We start from the raw sequence: 25,428 nt of genomic DNA, 5'->3' as shown, positions 1-25,428 counted from the left end.
TACACAGTCTTACTGCAAGGAAGGCAGCTCGGTGACATCATTTACAACTCCTGGGAAAATTTAAAAAAGAAACAGTACAACTTCCTCTCAATTTGCATACTTGCAGTATCCCTGCAAAATTGAGGAGCTGCAAAAGTACTTTGTGTTTATGTGAAAAGCATTGCTAAAGGAACTATACTAGTAACATTTATTATTATTATTTAATGGAACAATATTAACTATAGAGTGCTAGTATATACACTAACAGCAGAATAATGATGTAATATAAACAGAACAAGTGCTGGTGACTTACAGTGTCCATGAATATCCAATCAAATATTCAAAGAATGTGTGTGGGGGGGTGAGTGATGATTCTTTGTGTATTTGTCATTACAGACAATCCTGCACACTTGCAAAGATTTTTTGCCCCCTAAAATATCAATAAAATTCTGTCCCTGCTGAGAAGGACTGATGTGACCAACCCTCTGAGATTGGGTTAGGGACAAATGAGGCCCAGAGGGAGAGTGGTGTGTGGATAGCCACCGAGTGTCACATTCGCAGGCAGAATAGTGGACCAGTCCCTGATTAGCCAAGTTAGTGAGACCTCCTGAAGCTTGGCTATTTCAGCTCTGAATGTGGTGATCTGGTGAGTTCAGTTCTAGGTCCCTGAGGTCACTGTTTGGAAGTGGACGGTGAGAGTAGATGTCACAATCTGAAGTAAAAGATACTTCGGGTCAGGGAAGGGTTATGCAGATTCGCGCTTGGTCCTGATGCTGCTTATATTGCTGCTTTCTGCCTGCTACCCAGTGCGATATGTGTGCTCTTACAAGCTGTGAATTCCCGGTTTGGGAATAGTAGATGTAACAAGCCCTTCCCTGTGGAGGAGGCTGCACACTTGGGAATGGTGAGAGCTGTGGTCTGCAGGAGAGTGCGCGTCTTTGTTAAAGGCACTGACATCTACATCCTAATCTTGCAACATCTAGTAAGGCCCGAACACAAACTGACCAATAGGAGCTGGTCGTCGGTTCTGTATTTGACTCTCCCATTCCAGACCCTATCACCACCATGGGGACTCCTAGCTAAACTAATTACTCTATCCTTTGGCTACTTTGGCTCTGAATTTTGAGGTCTGATCAGCTCAGCTCAGGTCACTGAAGTCAGAATTGGAAGTGGACCTTGAGAATAGATGTCACAATTTGAACTAGAGATACTTGAGGCCAGGTGGGCATGGTGCTTATAATGATACTAAGACAGAACATTCTCTCCCCCCCCCATGTGTGTGTGTGTGTTTACACACGTCTCTATGACTCTGTCTGAGTGTGTTTACTGACAGTACTTCTAGCATTGATATAAAAGTCTTATGGAAGGTTTTTGCTCTTCTTTATACATATTTCTTTAAAGGTTATGCAAATTTTAAGAAAGAAAGAGATTATCTCAGGACTGACCGCCGTCTGCATTGCACTCACTAGTCTTTATTAGAGTAGATGCTACAGGAGGTACAATGTGAGTTCAATAAACAGGAAAACAGCATATTACTCCACACGGCAGGGTCCGAGACCCTTCATGGGACTATTCCTCTCCACCTCTTAGCTCAGATTTAATATGCTTGAAAGGAAGAGTGAAGGGATGTGGGAGATAGAAACTTTGAGAGCCAAAGATGTAGTAGAAGAGCACACAGGGAGATCCGTTTACTCCAGGTCGTGCAACAGGCAGCAGTGCGCTGAGATTGGAACTGTGGTGTCCTGATCATATCAGACACTGAGATGTATGCTGGCCACAAGCCAGAGGAGCTAGAAATGGGTGTTCTAAGATGTCCCTGGGTGCTTGAACTTTTGGCATTTTCTTGGCCTAATATAATTTATTACTGACTCATGTCATATAATCTCTGAAAACATTTAAATCCTGTGGTCCAAGTATGAGGCCACAGAAAGATTGTAAAACTCTAATCAGGTATCAGTTAAGTTATCCTTGAAGGGAGGTTCAAATATCTCCTTCAGAAAGACTCTAATAACTCTAACCAAAAAAATGCCTGCCCATCTTTTGACTCTACAGACCTCTAGGTTTTGTGTCTGCCACTGTACAATTCCCAGCTTTGTGTATAAAGAAGTTGGTCATGCCTAATCTTTTCCTCCTCTTTTAATGTGAAATCTTGGAGGTGGAGCTCCTGCAGCCTCTACAGAGTCTCTTTTTCTTTTCCTCACCTAGTAGGTGCTCAATAGACATGGATGAGCCTAGCACACTGTCTAGTTCTAGTGAGAAATCAGAATGAGCGAATGGCATTTTCTTCACGTTATGGCCAAGCGTGATGGAAAGCCAGCATCCAAGTGTGCTGAGTGGGTGATGCTTGCTGAGAGCATAGATAAATAAGAAAGAGCCAACTAACCAGGGTAGAAGTAAGATGAGGAGAGAGCAGTTGTTTCCCTCTGGAGAAGCCTCAGAGGCAGGCAGCATGAGGTGGGACTCAGGCCATAGGCAGGATTTCTGTGGCAGATCATGAAAACTAATGTTTGCTACGAAATAAGAAAAATCTCCACCAGTTTGGAGCAAAAGTCTGGAAGGGATTAAGTGCAGAGCATATCCACGGTGAGTGGCTCATCTGGAGCCAAGTGGCTGCATAGCTTGGCAACTGATCATAAGGGAACTTCAATACTATACTGGAGTTCCTGAGAATGCCATTCTCCCAGGTCTGCTCTGAAAGGAGGAGCTGAAACTCTCCACTTCCTGCCACCTAGTGGAGGGATTCATAACGTTCTAGAAGCATCTCCACCAATGCTGTGCCCCTAACAGGCACAATGCACATGCTCAGTGTGAGGGCTTGAGCAGGCACTGTTTTAATCTGCATTTCAGCATGAATTAGGCGGTTCTGGGATCTTGTTTCTGTATCTGCATCTAAATAATGGAACTGTAGGTATGTTCAAATCTCTAATCCCCAATGTGTTCTCCATACTTGGTCCTGTAGGATATTCTTGCTTATAGTTTCATGGTGCCCTCCACAAAGTGCAGGAGTATTCTATGCAGAATACAGAGTTTCCAGATGAGAAAGAAGTGAGGGTCCAGACTGGCCTTAGTAAAGGACTTTTATTTATGGGGTTAAAATGATACCTGTATAGCTTTTGTTTCTGGAGAAACTGAGATTTTGTTTTATTTTTCTTATTTCTCACTTAATGGTCATGACTTTGTCTCTCCTCTGTGGTTGATAGATGAGGGAATGAAAGTCAGTTGAGCCCTCACAGAGGCCCCAGCAGTCATGAGCCAATTCTGCAAAGGCCAAAGCCTTTGCAGTCCTTCAGTCCTACAAGTACTTCCTCTTGGTTCAGTTGGGCTAACTACTGCAGGCCCCCCTACTCCACCTGTTCCCTGTCAGGGTTGTTTGTGGCTGGAGAGCAATGTTGGAGTGGGAGGTAGGGGTGGGCAATACCATGGGGGAACTCTGGTTTTTTTTTTTTTTTTTTTTTTTTTTTTTGCTATTATTACTGAAAAAAAAAAAAAGCCTCACATACTTTTCTGTTCAATCAGGGAGAAGGTCGAATCAGACCTGATATTTCTGGGATTGCTGATTCTGGAGAATCGATTGAAGGAAGAGACCAAGCCTGTGTTAGAAGAGCTCATCTCTGCCCGGATACGGACTGTAATGATAACAGGTATAGCTGCCGCACAGTATATCGTAGAAACGGGGAGCGGGCACCTTGGAGATGCGCACAGTGGGGTCACTTCACAAATACTGTACCAATGTCAAGGCTTCACTCTAGGCTGTTGGCAACAGACGGCAAGCTACTTATCAAGCATACATGCCACGGGGCAAGAGACAACCAGTTAGTCAAATAGTACAACACATGTTTCGAGACATACAAGGGCTGGCATGGTGATACATGCTATCACCCTGAGTCTGAACCAGGAGAATTCCTACCAGTTTGAGACTAGCCATGAGGACATAGTGAGTTTGGGGGCAGATTGAATTGCAGAATGGGACCTTGTCTAAGAAAAAAGGAAAAAGAAAACAAAACCAAACAACTAAACAACAGCAAACACCAAGGAGCTGGAAAGATGGCTCAGCACTTAAGATATCTGTGGAAGATACTCTTCTAGAAGTAAGGTATCTGTGGAAGATACTCTTCCAGAAGTAAGATATCTGTGGAAGATACTCTCCCAGAAGTAAGATATCTGTGGAAGATACTCTTCCAGAAGTAAGATATCTGTGGAAGATACTCTTCCAGAAGTAAGATATCTGTGGAAGATACTCTCCAGAAGTAAGATATCTATGGAAGATACTCTTCCAGAAGTAAGATATCTGTGGAAGATACTCTTCCAGAGCTCAGAGCCGTGAGTAACTCCAGCCTCTGGGGATCTGACTCTCCCTGCCTCCATAGGCACTTGGCATGCATATAACATACACACAGGTAAATCCTCATACACATAAAATAAAATGAAACGATACAAAATCAAGACGAACACTAAAAATCACATAACCAAATAAGTCCCTCCCCCCTCCCCCAAATCCCAGATAGAGCTCCTGGTCAAGTGTGTCTGACCATCTACTCTCTACAAAGCACTTAGGAGAAGCCTCTCTGTTTGCTGGCATTTGAAACAAGAGATGAATAACACAAAGGCACAAGCCATGCAAAGATGATGATTTTTATTGTCAAGTATTAGAAGGAGAAGTATCAGTGTGGTCTATAAACTATGCTGACAGCCCATCAGTTAACAGAATCTTTAGTTCTGGACAAAAGGAACATGCCATTTTGATTCTAATTCGCAGCCTCTGATCTCATAAACAAGATGTTAGTGGGGAAGGATCCCTCCAGGGAAATACATGACATAACTTCATAAACTTGCTTGGGCTTTTCAATGAGAAAGATACTACAGGTGAATAACTTATTTCTTAATTTATACTTCAAGTGTCTTGCTTTCTCCTACTGCGCTTTAAGCTCCATCGCTGGTGTGATTGACACACATCCTTTCCAAAGCTCTCCTTGTGCACCTCCTGAGCTGAAGGCAAGAGCAAGGGACTCTGTTGTCCTTCTGTTTTCCTCCATACTTACTCATGCCATGCTTCTCAATCCCACAACCCACAGCTCCATGTATACTTTGCTTTCTTCTTTTCTACTCTCTAGTCTGACTTCTAGGTCTTCCTGGGATAGTTTGGCAGCCCTCGATATTTCGAACATCATTATCATTTACATTCCATGTTGTCTTAGGGTTTAATGCTGTTATTCAGTTGGGGAGGAAAGTGTTTATCTGGCTTATGCTTCCATACCAAGGTTCATCACTAAAGGAAGTCAGGACAGGTGCTCAAACGGGACAGGAACCTGGAGGCAGGAGCTGATGCAGCAGCCATGAAGTGCCATTTACTGGCCTGTTCCCAGTGGTTTGCTAAGCCTGATTTCCTGTACAATACAGGACTGCTAGCTCATGGATGACACTATCTACATTGGGCTGAGTCCTTCCCCATCAGTCGCTAATAATAAAACGCCCTACGGGCTTGCCTATAGCCTCATTAATCTCATGGAGGCATTTTCTTAGTTGAGGCTCCATTGTCCCACAAGACTTTAGCTTGTGCCAAGCTGATGTAAGAGTATCCAGTGCAAGCCAGGCAATGGTGGCACACGCCTTTAATCCTAGCACTTGGGAGGCAGAGGCAGGCAGATTTCTGAGTTCGAGGTCAGCCTGGTTTACAAAGTGAATTCCAGGACAGCCAGGGCTACACAGAGAAACCCTGTCTTGGAAACAAACAAACAAACAAAAAAAACAAAAAGAGTATCCAGTGCATACATGTTCACAGTCTATCTTCAGCCTTTTTTGGAGGGGGGGGCGTTGTATGGATAAGAGCTGTTCATCCTCCAGTTCCGTCTTTAGTCCCTCTTTTTCTTGAGTTGAAAATTCTGCTCTGCCCTTTGAGTATTTTCCATTTCTTCTTTATTGTTCTCGGAGGGTACAATGCTCTCTGACTTTTCACAAGTCCTCATAACAACTTTCTTTGTCTTCATGGGGGCAGATAGTTTATTATTATTATTATTATTTTTTGCCAGTGGTCTGCGAGTGAATGGTGTTTTTTCTTCTGAGTCTGGGGTTGTAAAACACAATGCCAGCCCGTTATAGGAAGCACACTCTTCACCTACCCATAATATTTCTTCTTTAACTTTGGAACTTAGAAATATTAACTGGGTAGACTCATATATTTTTCTTTTCCCCTTTTCACGAATTCAGTCTGGAACAGAGCGCTTTTAATATGCTTTTCTTCCTGTGAAGAAAATATTCTCCATTGTTCATTTAATTATTGCCTTTGTTCTCTCTTCATTATATTTTTACCCTGGGTTTCTGTTTTTCACATGACAGGTTATTACGGGTCTGTGACAGCCTCCTGGAATCGTTCTCTCATTCTCTTACCTATATTTTTTAAACAATTGCTGTAGTTTTATAATCTTTCCCTCTTCTTTAAGGTTTGAGGAGGAGGTCACTTAATTTCTCCAAATCTGCAAATCGTGGTATGGTTCTCAATAATGAACAATGATCATTATTATCTCCTTCAGATCACTGGCTGAGTTGAGAAGTGCTTTGAGTGTGTCTTCATATGGATGTGGGGTTAGACACCCCCCCCCACACACACTCTGGGCCTTGCTCTTGTTCAGTCAGACACCCCCACTCCAGACCTCTCCCTGGTACACCCCCCTGGGGGGCATCTCCCTGGTGCAGCATCTGAGTTTCCCTCTTGTTTTCCATCTTGACAACTCCAACCTCACCTGTCTCCAGCAGTTGCTGCCTGACCAGTCTGATGTTCTGTTCCATCTTTTCCTAGGCAGCTGTTGTGACCTCTAGATTGTTACAAGTTTTGCAGTTTACCTGACACATCTGGGCTGTTCAACCTACTCAGGTCTTCTTTAGTCTTCCTGATTTTTATGTCAAGTCTGCGGTCATTTTGAGCATTATATACTATGTGCAATGTGCTAGTTTTCTCTAATAGCCTTTTTCTTTTATCTTGGACTTTCTGCTGTGTGACTATCCTATGTCTGGGGATGGTTCTCATTGAGTTTAACTTATTTGGGCTTCTCTGGAATGTTTGGAATTCACAAATTGAAATTTCTTACAGGGTTTGGGGAATTTTCTTCACACACACACACACACACACACACACACACACACACACACACTTCAATCTCTTTATCTTCTCCTTAGTTTCTACTGACAAGAATGGAAGTCCTTTTAATAACCCAAGCCTCCATCAACAGATTGGGAAAGGATTTTTACCAATCCTGAATCTGATAGGGGACTAATATCCAATATATACAAAGAGCTCAAGAAGCTGGACTCCAGAAATTCAAATAACCCCATTAAAAAAAGGGGGGGGTACAGAGTTAAACAAAGAATTCTCAACTGAGGAATACCGAAGGGCTGAGAAGCACTTGAAAAAATGTTCAATGTCCTTCATCATCAGGGAAATGCAATTCAAAACAACCCTGAGATTGCACCTCACACCAGTCAGAATGGCTAAGATCAAAAATTCAGGTGACAGCAGGTGCTGGTGAGGAGGTGGAGAAAGAGGAACACTCCTCCATTGCTGGTGGGATTGCAAGTTTGTACAACCACTCTGGAAAGCAGTCTGGCAGTTCCTCAGAAAATTGGACATAGTACAATCCAGTAATAACGTTTTTGGGCATATACCCAGCAGATGTTCCAACTGGTAATAAGGACACATGCTCCACTATGTTCATAGCAGCTTTATTTATAATAGCCAGAAGCTGGAAAGAACCCAGATGTCCCTCAACAGAGGAATGGATACAGAAAATGTGGTATGTTTACACAATGGAGTACTACTCAGCTATTAAAAACAATGAATTTATGAAATTCTTGTGCAAATGGATGTATCTGAAGGATATCATCCTGAGTGAGGTAACCCAATCACAAAAGAACTCATGTGATAAGCACTCACTGATAAGTGGGTATTAGCCCAGAAACTTAGAATATCCAAGATACAATTTGCAAAACACAAGTAAATCAAGAAGAAGGAAGACCAAAGTGTGAATATTTCATTCCTTCTTAGAATAGGGAACAAAATACCCACGGAAGGAGTTACAGAGAAAAAGTTTAGAGCTAAGATGAAAGGATGGACCATCCAGAGACTCCCCCCCCCCCGGGGATCCATCCCATGATCAGTCACCAAATGCAGACACTATTGCACATGCCAGCAAGATTGCTGAAAGGACCCTGATATAGCTGTCTCTTGTGAGGCTATGCCAGTGCCTGGAAAATACAGAAGTGGATGCTCACAGTCAGCTATTGGATGGAACACAGGGCACCCAATGGAGGAGCTAGAGAAAGTACCCAAGGAGCTGAAGGGGTCTGCAACCATATAGGTGGAACAACAATATGAACTAACCAGTACCCCCAGAGCTCATTTCTCTAGCTGCATAAGTAGCAGAAGATGGCCTATTGGGTCATCATTGGGAAGAAAGGCTCCTTGGTTTTGCAAACTTTATATGCCCCAGTACAGAGGAACGCCAGGGCCAAGAAGTGGGAGTGGGTAGGTAGGGGAGCAGGGTGGGGGGAGGGTATAAGGAACTTTCAGGATAGCATTTAAAATGAAAATGAAGAAAATATTTAATAAAAATTGAAAAAAAATAACCCAAGCCTCTGTTCATTTAAAACAGTGTTCTTTGTTCTCCAGTGTGTGTAATGACTCTTGGTCTCCTGAGTGCATCTAGTTTATTTTTAAAAATTTATTGAATAAAAAAATTTAGGTGTTATATTTTCCATTTCTTAGTTATCCATTACCACCATACATATTAATTGGTTGAATCTTTCTGTTTGCTTTTATAAATGCTAACTATGAACATATAAAGGAGGCTTATACTAGCTTCTGTTTAAATTTTTATTTATTGTCATATTGTGTGTATTATGTGTGCGCTATGGCACATGTGTAGAGATCAGAAGACATGTCTCTGGAGTCCATTCTGTCTTTCCACATTTATGAGGGTTCCCTGCCTAGAGCTCAAGTAGAAATAGCTTCATAAGACCACTATCTGATCATTTCAACATGTGAATCAACTGAGAATTGGCAGTGTTGTGGTGATCGTTTTTTTAGACATCAAAAATTGACCAGGCTTGTTGTTACTGAACATACCCAATGTTGATCCTAGTAATACATAGGCTAAAACGTTCAGTTCCCCCAACCCCTGTCTATCCTGGAACTCAGAGATCTTCCTGCTTCTGCCTCCGGAGTGGGACTAATGGTATGTGCTATTACCTCTAAGCTTCAGTCTTTTCTTGTTTCAGTCAATAATTAGCTGTCAGATCTGTTTTGTCTATTATAAGCTGTCGTTTCAGTATTAGCTTAAATTTGAAGTGTTTGCTGTTTTCATCTGCCTCTCTCAAGCGTTTAGGCATTACTCTGGCAAATGGCGGGAGGGGGGAGTAACATGCCATAGTTTAGTTCTTAAACTCACATTTTTTTATGGGTCTGCTCCCCTTATATAGAGCCTGGGACTTACCTCATTCGAATGCTGAATTAGCTCTCTTCTGCAGCTCTTGCAGTCCCATGGTTTTCCTGATAGTCTATACTCTCCAAGAGCCCCTCCTGCCTCCTCTTTTTTTTTTTTTTTTTTTTTTTACCTGCTCTAGGCAGAAACACTGTGTTTAAGACTCTTGGTTGTAGCTGCCCGAACAGTTCAGGGGACATACTAGGACACACACTCAAGCCACACATTTCAGAGGAAAGAGGTAAACATTGAGAAACCCATCTCTTGCTAGCTTGCTTCTCCAGTTCTGATCCCTTCCACAGTCTGCCTGCTTTTGTTGACTTTCCGAAGTCCTCGGGTGATTGCTTTGTGGTTATTGTTTGGTTTTCAGTTGTAATCACTCGGGGAGATCAATGGTAGTGGACTCACTCTCTTTCTACCAGGAGAGGAGCCACCGGGCCTGATATTAAGCCAAATGGCTTCCTCCACATTTATAAAGATTGTAATTAATGGCAAAAACACATTTAAAATTTTCCTCCCTGCTTGCTGACAAAAATATTCCAGTAAGTTATGAAGTAGCATGATGAAAAAGAGTCAGAATCAGAGAAGGGATTATGAAATTCCTGGTCAGGCTGAAACAACCTTAGTAATTATCATTATACCTAATACAAGAACAGAACCCTTGTGAATTTCTCAAATCCCATGTGTATTGGTGCATTCTCTCCATCGCTGTCTGTAGATGTTCTTTCTTTATTCTAGGTGACAATCTTCAGACTGCAATAACAGTGGCTAGGAAGTCTGGGATGGTTCCCGAAGGCCAGAAAGTCATTCTTGTTGAGGCAAATGAAGCCACTGGTTCTTCATCGGCATCTATCTCTTGGAAACTAGTGGAAGAGAAGAAACCTGGTCCATTTGGGAGTCAGGTATACACAACACAAGCACTCTGCTGTATTTCCTGACTCGCCATGCAGTGGTGGCCATAGTTGTGACTAGCTCAAGTTTTGAGGCAACTCCAAGTCAATGAACTTCTCCAGGTGTTTAATAAATAGGAATCCAATTACGTCAGTTTTCCATGCTCTTCCTATTTCTAAGCTTCAGACTTCCTTGGCTTCTGACAGTAATCATTCCTTTACTCTTACAGAGCCTTTAGCTTCTTACTAGAAAGAACACAATAAGCCAAACTGTGACTTTAACTTCCCACATTTCCCCTTGCCTGTCCGCCACCCCACTGGGTTCAAAAGGAACTTACCTTTGGACAACCTCCTGTGTGCACTAGATAATCAGACTATATCTTCAAGGTAGGAAAAAAAAATTCATTTATCTCCAGTCTTGTTTGTATTCTATTTCCGTTGTGTCCTTATGGAACAATATTAATTCTGTTAGAAAAAGGAGCCCCAACAAGCTCTCACTCCCAGGAGAGAGTTGTTCCCTTGCAATGCTCTTGTATCTCACATGTGAATTGTGTGAAGTGCACACATCTCTGGGCCTCACAGAGATCACACTGAGATGAGAACAGGACATGAGTATGAGCAATCCCTATCCGCCAGTGGCTGTGCTGTCTGAAGATCAGTCCAGCAAAGAATCAGTTCTCTCAGGGATCAGGGCTGGAATGTGACTTCTAAAGAAAGACCCTGGTCTAATGTCAGTCCTCACTGTCAGATGTGCTTGTGGTCCCGACCACTCTAGCAATGGGAAGAACATGGAACAGTTGCTCCTTGCTTTGCAGGACACCTACATCAACATTAGAGAGGAAGTCCCAGAAAATGGCACAGACGGAAGTTACCATTTTGCCCTGAGTGGAAAATCCTTCCATGTTATAAGCCAATATTTCAGCAGTTTATTGCCAAAGGTGAGTTTTACGGAAGCAGTGACATTTCGCTGAAGATGTTGAGTATGTCACTTACATAGCATGGCCCCCCAAAGAGCTTCAGTGTTGGACATGGATAAAACAAAACCAAAAAGGAAACAAAGCAAGACAAAAACTAGCTAGTTCTATACATCACAAAAGAGGGGAATGGTTTTTGCAAAGTTACTCTTATTTCCTATTAGATTTGAAAATAATAAACCCGAGGAATGAACTTTATACTGGCCCTAGGAAAATGTAAGGAGGGTTTGGCACTGCCCAGCTCTTACCATGCTGCCACTGGGTAGGCATTTCACAGTTTAGTAGGAGCCCAGAGGTGGAACAGAAAGGCAGGCAAAGATAGGAGAAGAGCACCATTATGTTTGTAGTAGAAGACCCCTTTTCTAAAAGTGCCAAACTTAAAGCTATTTTTTCATGAGTAAACTCATAATAAGGGAAAGTAACTCATTTGTAAGCAAATAGACTTTGACTGTATACTGAACTGGGTTCATAGCCACAGAGAGCAAGGGGCACATAGTTGTCATATAGAAGTGTAAAGAAGAGAAACCAGCACAGGATACTAGACCCTCAGACCATCCACATTCCAGGGCTCACTAAGTTTGGGATAGAAGCTGAGTTTCATAATTGGTCAAGCTCATATAACATGATTAAATCACAAATAGTCTTTATTTCATCACTTGGTGATTTTCAGCTAGTTATGAACAATTTTCTGGGAAGCAGTTTTGTCTTTGCCATCTCCTGGGTCCTGCTGTATTTCTCTATTGTAATAATACCTCAGATTCCATCGGTTCAACTTTCTGTGAAGCTCAAGATTTTTCAGGATATGGCAGAGAAGGCAGTATTTCCCATGGTGGTTGGGTTCAATTACATAGGGCATTAAAAAAATAAACTATTTTTTATAAATACTTATATTTTGTTTTCATTGGGTTTATTTAAAAACAAAAGTCTCAATGTCCATATTAAAATACAAAGAAGAAGAGGAGAAGGAGGAGGGGGAACAGGAACAGGGGAGGAGGAAAAGGAGGAAGAGGAGGAGAAGGAGGAATTATTTCACTGGGAATGAACTTTTACCATTCATGAATACCACTAACCAATGTTCTGTGTTTTGTGTGTGACTAGCTACCATCATAAAACATTTTTCCTTTATTTTTCGGTTGTTGTGGTGGTTACAGATACTGATCAATGGGACCATCTTTGCAAGAATGTCTCCTGGGCAAAAGTCAAGCCTGGTGGAAGAGTTCCAGAAACTGGAGTAAGTGGTTTAGCCCAGGATGAAGTGATAGAGGTGTGGCAGTCTGGGTATGGGAGAGGCTTGAGCTGATGGAGGCCTCACGCAGTAAATGGGATGGAACGGGTCCAGGGGATCTGTGTCGCTAGGTTAGGGCAGGGGTTCTTACGCAGGGCAGATGACAGTCACTGGGAAACTTAGAAAAAGTAGCAGTCTCTATTCCATACTTCCCAGTGGTCCTAACTTAGTTGTTCATATGAGGTGGGAACACAGCATTTTTATTTTTTAAATTTTTACTTTTTTTATTGTATGTTACATGCTAACCACAGTTTCCCCTACCTTCACTCCTTCCAGTTCCATTATTTAAAACAAACAAACAAACAAAACAGTAGCCCCCCCCCCGGGATATCATCATATCACGGCACAATAAATTATAATAAAGCTAGGCACAAAACTTCATCGCAAGGCTGGACAAGGTGACCCAGTAGGAAGACGGGTGTCCCAGTCACAGGCAAAAGCATCAGAGTTATCCTCACTCCCACTCTTAGGGATACCATCAAAATATCAAAGTACACAACCATAACATGTATGCAGAGTACCTAGCTCAGATCCCTATAGGGTCCATGGTTGTTGATTAAGTTTCTGTGAGCCCCATGAGCCCTGCTTACTTGATTCTGTGGGTCCTGAACACAGCATTTTGGTAAAGCTCCTCACACAAGTCATTGTTGCACCCAAAGCTAAGAACTGTTATAGGAGAATATAGGGTCCCAAAAAGGGTACGGGTATGAACTGAGACAGGAAGGGTATGAGCTCAGCCACTGAAGGAACAGGGATTTAGGCTTCGCATCCATAATCTATTATCACAATTATAGCATAGAGGATCATCAAATAGCTCAATATTAAAATATTCTTATGCTAAATCATCTTTTTATCACATCATTAGGATACTTCAATACCAAGAGTCTTCATTTACAGATGAAATGAGTGTCCACCGTTTGACAACATATTTCCTTTTAAGGAAAACTCATGGTGGACCATATCAATGTGACCTCCCACTCTAATTCCATCTTCCCAATTACATGATTTAGTTGTTTAGGCAGCTTCTTTACTTAGAGACCCCTGTCTTCTCATGGTTGAAAAACACAAAGGGATTCAGAGTAAACTGGCTACTTAGAGCAGTATAAAATCCAAACCAACCATTCATTATCTTAGCCAACAGTTCCAGACGAGAGTATTCACCCAACCATCAAGACCATGCTGAAGCAGACCTCTGCTTTCTTTCTTCAACATCTGGGCCTGGCGATTCATGACCACTGGCAGGGTGCATTTCCTCCAAAACCCAGTGCTTATGATTATGACTTACCTAGTCACTTTCCAGTCTAACAATTATGTTAAAAATGGCAAAACGAGAAGACTAAAACCTAGATCTGGTTTCTTGACAAAATCCTGCAACCTCTGGACTGTGCTGTCTCATTAATGTTTTTTGTGGAGGGGAAAACTGTACTCTAATCAGTGAAGTGCCTATGAAGTGCCCAGTGATGTCCTAGGTTTCTCATTCATTGTGAGAACTGTGCAATCACACATGGCATCAACCAGTCTCTTAAGGGGAATATCCTTATAATAAAACGTTTAAACACTTAAGTAAGGTTAGTTACCTTTTTTTTTTTTTAACTAGAGAAATTAGCTTTATCAATAAACCAGCCTTGATATCTATGATTCAATTCACTTGGTTTTCTTTTCTTTTCTTTTTTTAAGCTACTTTGTAGGTATGTGTGGAGATGGTGCCAATGACTGTGGGGTAAGTAGCTATCAGTGTGGGGCCACAATTTCTCAAAAATACTTGAGATGGATATCTTTTTATGGATGGATAAACTGACATCAAGGATTTTACCAAAGCTACTAAATGAGTCATTGGTTACTAAATGCTAAATAATGTCCAGCTTGGTTCTAGAACCCTCTCCTTGGTAGGTATTTAATGCCATCTCTTTCTGAAATGGCAGGCAGGGTAAAGTCTGGTTTAGGGTCTCAGGTTACCTTGTGGCCAGCTCTCTCTGTCTGTCTGTCTGTCTGTCTGTCTGTCTGTCTGTCTGTCTGTCTGTCTGTCTGTCTGTCTGTCTGTCTGTCTGTCTGTCTCTCTCTCTCTCTCTCTCTCTCTCTCTCTCTCTGTGTGTGTGTGTGTACATAGGCAATTAACGGACTCTTTGCTTTCAGGCCCTGAAGATGGCTCATGTCGGCATCTCTTTATCAGAGCAGGAGGCATCAGTGGCCTCTCCTTTCACTTCCAAGACTCCAAACATCGAATGCGTGCCACATCTCATCAAGTAAGAATGTGCCTTCCCTGGCATTATTTTCTCTTTTGACTTTTGGGTGCAGACAATATTATTCTTCTGGGGAAAAGCAGAAGAGTTTGTGTAGAGAGGGTGCTTTCTGTAAAAATATAAACATTCTTCTGCCTAATGGATTTCAAAAAGAGTCGCAAATAATGTTGGGAAAGGGGTAAAAGGTAATGTTGGGAGAACAGTGCTGTTTCCAGTACAAGTCACTGATGGTATCTTTGTCTTTCTCTTTCTTTTCTTTGATTGAGACAGGGTTTCTCTGTGTAGCCCTGGCTGTCTGCTGAGAGTAAGGGTGTGGGCCACCACTGTCTAGCCAAGTTAGATCATTTTTTTTTTTAAAAAAGGTTGTCACTACTTTGAATTACATTAGCAATTTTGTTTTGATGCGTTTTCCTGGGAGATTGGGAAAACCCACTTGTTTTTTTTTTCCCTCTTGGCTCTTTGTGTTCCCTTAGGTTACATTACCTTTCTCATCCCCAGTCTTAAAAAAATCTTTATTACTCCTTGCTGTGCCCACTGAATTCACCTTGATTCTATATTTGTACTGCTGGTTCATTTAGCTTGAATAGTAGGAACAGCATAGTGGTCGATCTCAGTCAACACAGCTTGTGCTTATAATTTAAAATGTATCGGATAGCATATTAAAAAATGCCCTACAGATGGAGACATGATTAGTATATCTTTTGCAAATAAAGAAACAAAGAGTAGATAACATAAGTGATATGCCCATGGCTAGAGACCACAGAGGGCTGGAGATCGTGTTTTATCTATTAGCATACTTTTTCTGCCATATTAGTATAAAGAGTTGGCTAGTCTCCTTGTTTCTCCATACACTAGAGTAGGGCTTGTTGAGTTGCAACTTAGTATCAGGATGTAAGCGAGGTCAGTAAAGACAACTGTCCCAGACATTCCTATGTGCTAACAAAAATAAAATGGATAGTGTAAAGGCCATATCATGGCTGAGGAAGAGGAGTTAGCTGCTTGGAAAAAAACCTCTCTTGAGGAGGTGAGAAAAAGGAAGAAATTACTTCCCTGGCAGAGCCAATGACAGCAGCAGGACCTGGTTTGAGGATCAGGTCTTGAACCAATAGGAGGCTATTATACCAAGTAAATTAAAGTCCCAGCCCCAATTCCAAATAAACTAGAAAGAAGCAGTAATTTACATTCATCTGTTTTGTGCTTGAATATTGTATTTGTTCAGCACCAGCCAACAACAGCACAAAGAAAGGAGCACGCTCATTGCGTCCAGGCCATTTAAATCCGAGGCACAGGTGATTTGAGTGTGCACACCACTTTTAGTGCAGGAAAAGTTAGAAATTTCCCTAGGTGAAATTTGGATCCAACATCATGCCAGATTCCCACAGCACCTGCTTGAAAATGCTCCCAGACCTTATTTACTTCCCTTAGTTCACAGATGCAGAAACTGAGACAGGGGAGTGACCTTCCAAATCCTTTTAGCACACATGTCTGAGGTCTGAGACTGGCTCCCAGATCCACCCCCCCCCCCGCTGGGCTCTGAGTTCAAGAACTGAAACAATTTCACACACAGTGGACACAAGTAACTGTGAATCGGAGTCCATTGCTGGGTCAAGGCTGTGGACATTGGCCCAGAGCTGCTCTTTTCCAGGCATTTAGCTCCCACTGGCTCAAGGCTGTGCACAGTTGGAGGCAAGCTATCATATAACCAGATGTCTGGCTTTTTATCTATTTTTGTTGTTCTAAGTTCAGATGAGAAAAAAAAACCCACAGAATAACACCCAGTTTCTCTCCCCCACTTGCTTCATCTGCTCTCATTGCTTTTCTTCCACAGGGAAGGCCGCGCTGCTCTCGTTACATCCTTTTGCATGTTTAAGTACATGGCCCTGTACAGCATGATTCAGTATGTTGGTGTTCTGCTGCTCTACTGGGTATGACTTGGGACCAAGCCTCCTTTAGTGAGAACTAAAGCAAGTAGTTGAGCCAGTGGGTGCTAAATGCCTGAATGTTTGTGTATCAAGGATCTTCCTAAAAGTGTCCCCGAGAGCTCACAAAATAAGTCAGGACTAGATGGACCTGCAGGACAAGCCGTGGCTCTCTGATATAGAAACACAGCATCATGTGACAACCAAAGGACAGAATATAATATCATTTTATTCTCGTTGTCTGTTTCACAATGTGAACCAGGTATCTGCTTTCCCAGTTCTATTTATTAAAGCATGGATTCTAGGACTGGAGTAGTGCTTTAGTAACTGGTTCTAGCTTGATTCTCTGTTATGGTGATAACATGTGAGCCAATAGCAACTAAGGGGGAGGAAAGGGACTTTTTTGGCTTATAGGTTTCTGTCCATTTCTGATGGGAATAAATACAGTAAGTCAAGGCAGGAATGGGAAGCAGAAACCAACAGAGAAACACTGCTCACAGCTTGCTTTCCCTAGCTTGCTCAGCTCCTTTACATACATAGCCTAGTCCTGTCTTCCCAGGGATGGCCCGGGGCCACAGTAGACTGGGTCCGCCATTATCAATTAACAATCAGAGAAACATCTCACTGACCTGTCTGTAGGCTAATTGGATGGAATCAGTTCTTCAGTTGAAGTTCCTTTACCTAAGTGTATCAAGTTGATAGCTGATATTAGTTGTCACAGCAGACTCCCCTGTGCAGTTTCAGGGGTGTGACCATCCAGCTACCCACCTGGAATAGCCAAATGGTAACATACAATAGCAGCACACACGTATGTGCCATATAGACACAGGAGCTGGAAATAACCCAGGGGCATAGATAATAGAAAAGCAAACGGAGCAAGGAAGTAGATAGCACCAAGCCTTGCATGTATCCCACCTTCATGCTATGCAATTCATTTAGTGGCATGTTTGCATGATTTAAGTGGTTTTTTTTTAAAGCTGTGTTTAACATCCAGACCTTAACTGTCATGAAAGCTTAACTATTGACTTTCAAAGGGAAATAACCTAGCATAGCTCTCATTCCCTACATACACAGACGTGAAAATTGGCGAGTCATGATCTAAAAATAAACACATATATCCTGTGGTGGCTCTTGTCACTGAACAGGCTATAAAAGAGAACAGAGGTCACTATTGTGTGTGGTTTCCATGTGCAAGCTCACTCTCCAACACCAAGGAAGGGAGCCAACCCTGCAGATATCTTATCCAGTCTCCTCTTTGCTTCGTATTTTCTCTCTCCTCAGTTCAAGCTCCTGCTCTCAAAGCCTTGCTTTCAGATAGGTTTTCAGCTTCTCTGATGAGGGCACTAGAGGTTAGGCTGCTTGTGGGAATTGGATCCTATTTTGGAATCCCAACAGTTTATTGCCCTCAAAAATATAATTCAATATGGTGTACAATAATCTCCCTTTCTCTCCAGTTCGAGAGCAGGGAAGCAACATGGCTGAAGTCAGAGGCTCAAACATTCTTTTGCAAGAACAGCGAGACAATTTATTAACAGTCTATAACATCTCACCTAACAATGCCCAAGATGCATGTTGTGAATTCAGTTGCTCTGACTTTCCATCAGTGAAAACTGTGTAAGACTACCAAACAGCTGTTACATGTGACTATTGGGGACGCATGGTTTATTGCATCAGACCAAACCCACACGTTCTGTTAGTCATCAGTAAAGGGACAGGACAGATCTAGCATGTGTTTGCCTTAGCTCTGGGTACCACAGATGTAGGACACTGTGCCTGAGAAGCACACACAGGAAGTTGTCCTGAAGCTAGAGGGCTTCACAGACATAGGTAGCCCTACCCTTCACAGACTCCACCGCTCACTAACCCGAACCATGGCACGTCGTCAGTAACCTTCTTGAAAAAAATTAATGTTGTAGGGAGACACAATGCAATTCTTGTGAAGCTTCTGCCACACACTTAATCATTCTTTAATCTGCTTTCTTTTTGGTTTCCAGAAGACAAACAGCCTTTCAAATTACCAGTTTCTATTCCAGGATCTGGCCATCACAACTCTTATTGGTGTAACAAGTAAGAACTTTCAAACTTTCTTCCTGGAGGTGCCTCTCCCTACTGCCTTCCCTCCACCCCAGGAAGGGCTGTCTGTCAGCAGCAGGATTGTATAGTTTAGTCCCAGAGATGGGGTGTGGCCATAGAATATTCAATTCTATTAAAAGAAAATGTTAAGAAAGGGAAAAGCTAGCTTTTTGCCTCCCCCCTGAAGTATAGACCTTCTATAAATGGGCACTAATCAACCAGAATGAAAAAGCACCTGGGAAATAGGAAATGACTTGGGTGTGCTTTTTCAGTGTAGATGCAGTTGAAATGTGCTTCGCTTGGAGAGCTGAATGGCCTTGATCTTAATGACCTCCAAATTGCCACCTCTTGCCATGGAAAGTGGCACTTAAGGGCAATTCTGCCATCATCATGCTCCCACCTCCCACCTGTCTAATGAGTATGTGGATTGTCTCCTACACAGGGAAAAATTTCAACGTATGAATGCATTTTCAAGCTATTGTAGGTTTCTAGCAATGTTGAGACCAAGGTGCAGAGATTCCCTTTGCGCCCAAGTGTACACAGCTTCCCCTATTGCAAGCCTCATCCCTGCCCCAAGGAAGGCACATTGACCTCCATGCATCTGTCTGTGCATCACGATTCCTCCAAAGCTCATAGTGTGCATTTGCGTTTGCTCTTAATCTCGAACTCTATGAGTTTGGACATGTCATATGACAGATGTCTATCACTGTGCTACCATACAGAATGTTTACCTCCAAAAATGTTTTATGCTTTTTTTTTTGTTCTTCCTTTCTCCAAACTTATGACAACCACTGTGGTCTTTTAACAGTCTCTACACCTCTCCAGAAACTTCTGCCGTTGGAATTATATATACATCAGACCATTCAGAACAGCCTTTTTCATATAATAATTCTATACATTCGAGGTTTCTACACACCTTGCATAATTGGAAGTTTACCTCTTTAGTGTGCTGAGCTATATTCTGTTTTCTCTGTGCCACAGTTTACTTCTCCATTCGCCTACTGAAGGGCAACTTTGTTGCTTTCAAGTTTTGACAGGCTAAGACAAAAACTGCTTTGGACATCTGCGTGTAGGGCTTCGTGTGAACATGAGTCTTCAATTCCACTGCCCACTTTGCTTTGAGAGTTCATTGGTAATAGGTGTCCTTTATGAGTCGCCCCAGAGATCACTGTCCGAGAGGGTACAAATGACTAACTGGCTACAAAGGTTCAGCTCTTTTTACATGTGCAGTGGTCTTACTTTCATGCCTTTTCTTCTGTAATTTTAACAGCTCTCATGACAATTCATTCCCAAACCATGCACAGAAATACACAAGAACATCGCAGGTGGAGGAGGTGATCGCTCCACTCAGCCACTCCCCTGGCTGTGGCTGCCCAAGTTCTCCCAGCCTGTCTGCAGTCTATAGCGATGGCCATGCCGTCTCAAGCATTGGCCCCTCAACACCACCCTTCTTCCTCAAAAGGTTTCTTTCTTTTCACTTTAGTGATGCCACATGCCATCTTTAGTGAAACAGCTTCCATCTTTCTGTTTTAATTTCCTCAAACTCTGTTCTCAGAGCGTCATGACTTCAGCCTGCACCCTGTCTCTAAGGGATGTCAACTAGCCACAGGACTTTAAAGTCATCTCTGTATGATGAATCCTTAGTTTATATCGGCAGACAAGATGATTATCTGGAGATCTGCAATGAAGAAGCATACAGCTTTGCATATTTAGCAGGGCCTGTACAGGACATAGTGGAGCTAAACCCTCAATTCTCCCGGACCTAGTTGTGTGAACTTACTGAGTGGCTTGTCTGTGCTACTTAATGCTCTGGGAATTTGGGGTATGTCAGTGAAACAAGAGAAGAGAGGCAAAACTATCCTTTTTCTTTTATGTCTTACAGTCTACGAGATAGCATCACTACCTCCCTACTTACTCAAATCACGGACCGTCTCTGAGTTTTTCTCTTTTTCTTTTTCAGTCTTTCCACCTAATACATATAAAGTTCTGTAGTGAGTGGTTTGAATAGAAATGGCCTCCACGGGGTTGTATATTTGAATTCTTGGTCACTAGGGGGTGATGCTACCTGGGAGAGAATAGGAGGTGTGGCCTTGTTGAAGGAAGTGTATCACTGAGATGGGCTTTGGGGTTTCAAAATCCCAAGCCAGGCCCAGTGTTGCTTTCTTCCTGCTGCCTAGATGTAGAACAATTAGCTACCTCTCCAGCACTATGTCTGACTGTGTGCCTTACTCCCTGCTATGATGATAATGGACTAAACCTCTGAATTGTAAGCTAGCCCCAATGAAATGCTTTCCTTTATAAGAGTTGCCATGGTTATGGTGTCTCTTCACATCGCATCCCAGCTCCATTTTTGCCAGTGCAAGATAACCACTCTCTCCTATTTTGTTAGGTGGGCCAGGCCAGCATTGCCCATATAATTGCTGTGGCTTTCATTCTTGCTGACAACCTCACTGCTCTTTTTAAAAAGTTACATAGAAAGCCACAGGCTGCCCTAAAGTATTTTTATGCAAACTCTCTTTGATGGTTCCATTTACCTTTCATACAGTATAGTTTTTGTTAAAATGTAAATATTATGATGCCACTCTTTCGCTTAAGATGGTCCAGTGTGGTCTAGCAAGATGGGTCAGCAGGTAAAGATGCTTGCCTTGCAAGCCTGGAGATGTGGGTTCAGTCCCTGACACCCACACGAAAGTGGGAGGAGAAAATGAAACCACTCCAGAGATATGTCCTGTGATCACACATGTGCAGTGTGACACATGCCCTCCCACCACAATAACAATAGTAAAAAAAAAATGCAAACAAAAGTTTTTAGTAACTTTCTATCCCATGAAATCCGAATCTCAGGTGACTGGGGTCCTGCCTACATCAGCACCACCCCTGATCATATTACCTCCTACCGGAGATACACAGGCAGACGTGGGACTAAAGAAGTAGCTGAGGGTTTTACATTTTGATCTGAAGGCAACAGAAAGAGAGTGACATGTGGGTGCCTGGTGCCTGCAGAGACCAGAAAAGGGTGTTGGATCCCATGTAACTGGAGTTACAGACGGTCGTGAGCCACCATGTGGGTGTTGGGAATCAAACCCAGGTCCTCTGCAGGAGCATCCAATGCTCATAACCACCGAGCCACCGCTCTAACTCCAATGCTTTTCGTTATCACATTCACCCTCTCCCCAGACTCCTCCCTGCTCTACTTTTCTTCCCAACCAACTTGGTGTCCTGTAAAATCATGATCCCGTCAAGACTGATGTGTGCTGGACAAATAAATATTCTTGTATGTGTATCCTCCCGCTAGAGTGTAGCTGACTTAGTTGGGGATACACTCAGAGAAAACTGACTCCCTTCTCCCAGAAGCTGTCAGTTGCCAATAGCACCTCAGCTGGGGTAGCGCTTTATGCCCAATTCCCTGTTCTGTGCTGGGATTGGGTTTGGTCTACGCTTGCACAGACCTTGTGCATGCTGTGAGCTCACATGTGCAACTGCCCTGTGTCCTGAAGACACTGTTTCATTACTGTCACCTATCAGCTCTCACTGTACATCCTTTCTGTCCCCCCTCTCCCCGCCCCTCCCCCCATTTGCAAACATCCCAGAGTTTTTGGAGAATGGGCTGTGACACAGATATCCCATTTAGGGCTGAGCATTCCACAGTCCCTTAATCTCTGCTCTGATTGGTTGTAGTACATCTCTGTGTTAATTACCATCTGGTGCCAAGAGAATCTGCTCAGATGGAGGCTTGACAGGTGCTCTCTCGTCTGAGAACCCAACACATTCCCGCTCTCATGCATGCAAACCTTGGATTTGTTTCGTAGTGAATCTGAATGGCGCCAACCCCAAGCTCGTGCCTTTCAGACCTGCAGGGCGGCTAATCTCACCACCTCTTCTGCTCTCCGTTATCCTCAACATCCTCCTCAGTTTGGCCATGCACATTGTGGGCTTCATCCTGGTCCAGAAGCAGCCTTGGTATATCATGGACCATCACAGGTATCAGCCTGGCCTCAAATCTAGCTCCTTGAAGTCTGATTTCTGTCAAACATCATCTGGCTCATATGAAGGGAGGCAAATGAGTTTACACCTGCCAAGGGTGTTAATTCCCTTAAATCCTTTGGGGGGGGGAATTGCCAACTATCATTTGTCTTTTTATTACATAATTTGTCCTGTGTTGCTCACTAATGAGGGGTTCTAACTTTTCTGTTTCTCCCACTTTAAAGAGCCTCATTTAAACTGTGTCCAATGAGACGATCAAAACCTTTTCCTTTCAAAACTGCCTTGTTCAACAATAAAGCATGTTACCCATGCATTTATTAATGATTCTTAAGTTTATTAAGAGAGGGATCAGAATTTACTCTCCTCTACCCCTGTATCCTTAGTGTACACGATGGATGCGCAGCTTAATGAAAAAGTAGCAGTTGCATCTGCCTATGCCTATTTGCCTACTCATACACACTAAACGATAGATCAGTCTGTGCTTATTTTTCCTTGTGTCTTCTTCACTGGACAATTATGAAATACTGGATGTTTGCTCTTAACAGTGCTTGCCACGGTGACCTGCAGATGGAAATGTGTACTGAGAACTCCATTGGCTTTTTCGGTTTTCTTTGTAGTGTCTGTCCAGTGAGAAATGAGACCGTCTCAGCCTTAACTGCATCTCCCATCGTTCCTGAGAAAACCAGAAGTAACAGCACCTTTGCGAGTTTTGAGAATACGACAATATGGTTTTTGGGAACCATCAACTGTATCTTTGTGGCTCTTGTATTCTCTAAAGGAAAACCATTTAGGCAGCCCACCTATACAAACTGTGAGTGACACTGTGTTTGAGCAGAGGGATGATTATTAACCATTGCTGATCATTAGAGCAGGCATGCTCAGGCCTCTCAGGAAGGAAGCAACTGCACAGCATAGCACAGCATAGCACAGCACAGCACAGCCTCAACTAGAGTTCCTTCACTTCCACCCAGAGCTCTGAAAAAAAAAACACTGCGGTCTCATTCCCCTGCCTCTCTCGTCCCCTTAAAGAAATTCCTTTTTCATACCATGGTTCCACCCCACATTGTCTTTGGGTGATATCTCTTGGGATCAGTCTTAGTTGAGAAGCTCAATGTAAAGACCAATCTTGTAACCATCTATCAGAATTCACCCCGGAGACATGAGAAGGGTCACAGCCCTCAGCTGGGACTTGGTGTCATGAAGGCTGGCCAGGATGGCATTGTGTAGAGGCAGACTGGGAGTGGGTCTGGCCACAAGGAATCTCAGCATACAGCATTGTGGACACTCTGGGCTGGAGTAATTTGGGCCAGAGAGGTTGTTTAGGAGAATCCTTCCTAGTCTCTGAGACATATATCTCATAATATCGATAGTATATCGATACTAACCCTCTAATTATAAAAATTCAAAAGCACAAGTTGAAGGATCAATATCCTCAATATGAAGTTGTTCCAGGAAGAGTAATTTTGTCTTTTTCCTCATTGGGATGAAGAAGCTGTTGAATGTTCATCTTTATATAATCACAATTTAAAATCTCATGTATTTATGGCATTCTTGGTTTTCCAGAAATGGATTTGAGGCAGAAGACTTGTATTAAGGCAAGATACTTGAATGTCTTTAAAAATGTATTAAAGGGACATTTTGCCATTGTTATTCTCTATATATTTATTTACCACCTGTACTAATTGAAATGTAACATAGATGTTAAAAAAAAAAAGGCTCCCCCTCAAGGACGTGCATGGAGATTGTAGAGGTGAGACCCATCGCATAGAAATGAGCGCTTCCATCCATTATGCAGTATTTGAATATAAAAGTCAAGTAAATGTAATCAGCGTTAACCTAGAATATATCAGTCAATAGATGTGATGCTTCCCACGATGAATTCTCAAAATGATAGCTTGTGTTCTTGTTTCCTCAGATATATTTGTCCTTGTGCTGATTTTACAGATGGGCGTATGTCTTTTCATTCTATTTGCGGATATCCCAGAGATGCATAGGCGTTTGGACGTAAGTATCCTCTGGAAGATGACGATGTTAGTATTTTTGTCACTAGCCTCCGATAGCAGGTCACTGTCATAACTGACAGGGGCTCTTGACACTGGCTATGGAATTTGGAAATGGCAGAGTTTAAAAGAGTGCTGAATTATATCTATTTTTTACTCAAGCTAATCAGGAAATAAGATCGCATCAAGTGTTACATTCTGGGACTAAACATAGCCTTAGAACAAGTATTGAGCCAGTTTTCATTGAAAACAAAATTCCCTGAAAGATTGGTAAAAGTCAGCTTACACATGCTTTGCTTTCAAATGCTGTTTAAAGAAATTTTGCCTGCAACAGTCGAGATTAATTCTCAAATCTGTACTTACTTTAAAATCCATGCTTTTTTGTACTTTCATAGTTATATTTGAAAAGGTGCTTTCACTGAGCCTCACTCCTCTATCTCAAGGTCTCTCTCTCTCTCTCTCTCTCTCTCTCTCTCTTACATTTTAAAGACATAACTGAGACAAGTTTGAAATCCTACAAGATACTATAATCTTACCTACTCAAGTGAGGAAAAGTATATATATGATGTATGTGTATGTATTGTATATGTATTGTATATATATATATATATATA

General features: G+C 42.4%; 1 protein-coding gene across 4 annotated transcripts in view; it reads left to right on the top strand.

Moving 5' to 3' along the window:
• Positions 1-25,428, top strand: part of Atp13a4 (ATPase 13A4) — a 132,103-nt gene that overhangs the window by 96,243 nt on the left and 10,432 nt on the right. For all 4 annotated transcript variants that reach the window (XM_029544772.1, XM_029544773.1, XM_029544775.1 and 1 more), the window contains 11 exons: positions 3,496-3,620; positions 10,188-10,351; positions 11,155-11,277; positions 12,465-12,544; positions 14,276-14,318; positions 14,732-14,841; positions 16,667-16,763; positions 18,752-18,824; positions 22,640-22,811; positions 23,432-23,625; positions 24,730-24,818. In XM_029544772.1, the coding sequence (XP_029400632.1) occupies positions 3,496-3,620; positions 10,188-10,351; positions 11,155-11,277; positions 12,465-12,544; positions 14,276-14,318; positions 14,732-14,841; positions 16,667-16,763; positions 18,752-18,824; positions 22,640-22,811; positions 23,432-23,625; positions 24,730-24,818 (1,270 nt within the window). The remainder of the gene's footprint in view (positions 1-3,495; positions 3,621-10,187; positions 10,352-11,154; positions 11,278-12,464; positions 12,545-14,275; positions 14,319-14,731; positions 14,842-16,666; positions 16,764-18,751; positions 18,825-22,639; positions 22,812-23,431; positions 23,626-24,729; positions 24,819-25,428) is intronic.

The sequence above is a fragment of the Mus pahari genome, chromosome 12, assembly GCF_900095145.1.
Source record: "Mus pahari chromosome 12, PAHARI_EIJ_v1.1, whole genome shotgun sequence".
Taxonomy (NCBI): domain Eukaryota; kingdom Metazoa; phylum Chordata; class Mammalia; order Rodentia; family Muridae; genus Mus; species Mus pahari.
Note: the sequence above shows the minus strand (reverse complement) of the source record. Positions and strands in the feature narration are given on the sequence as shown.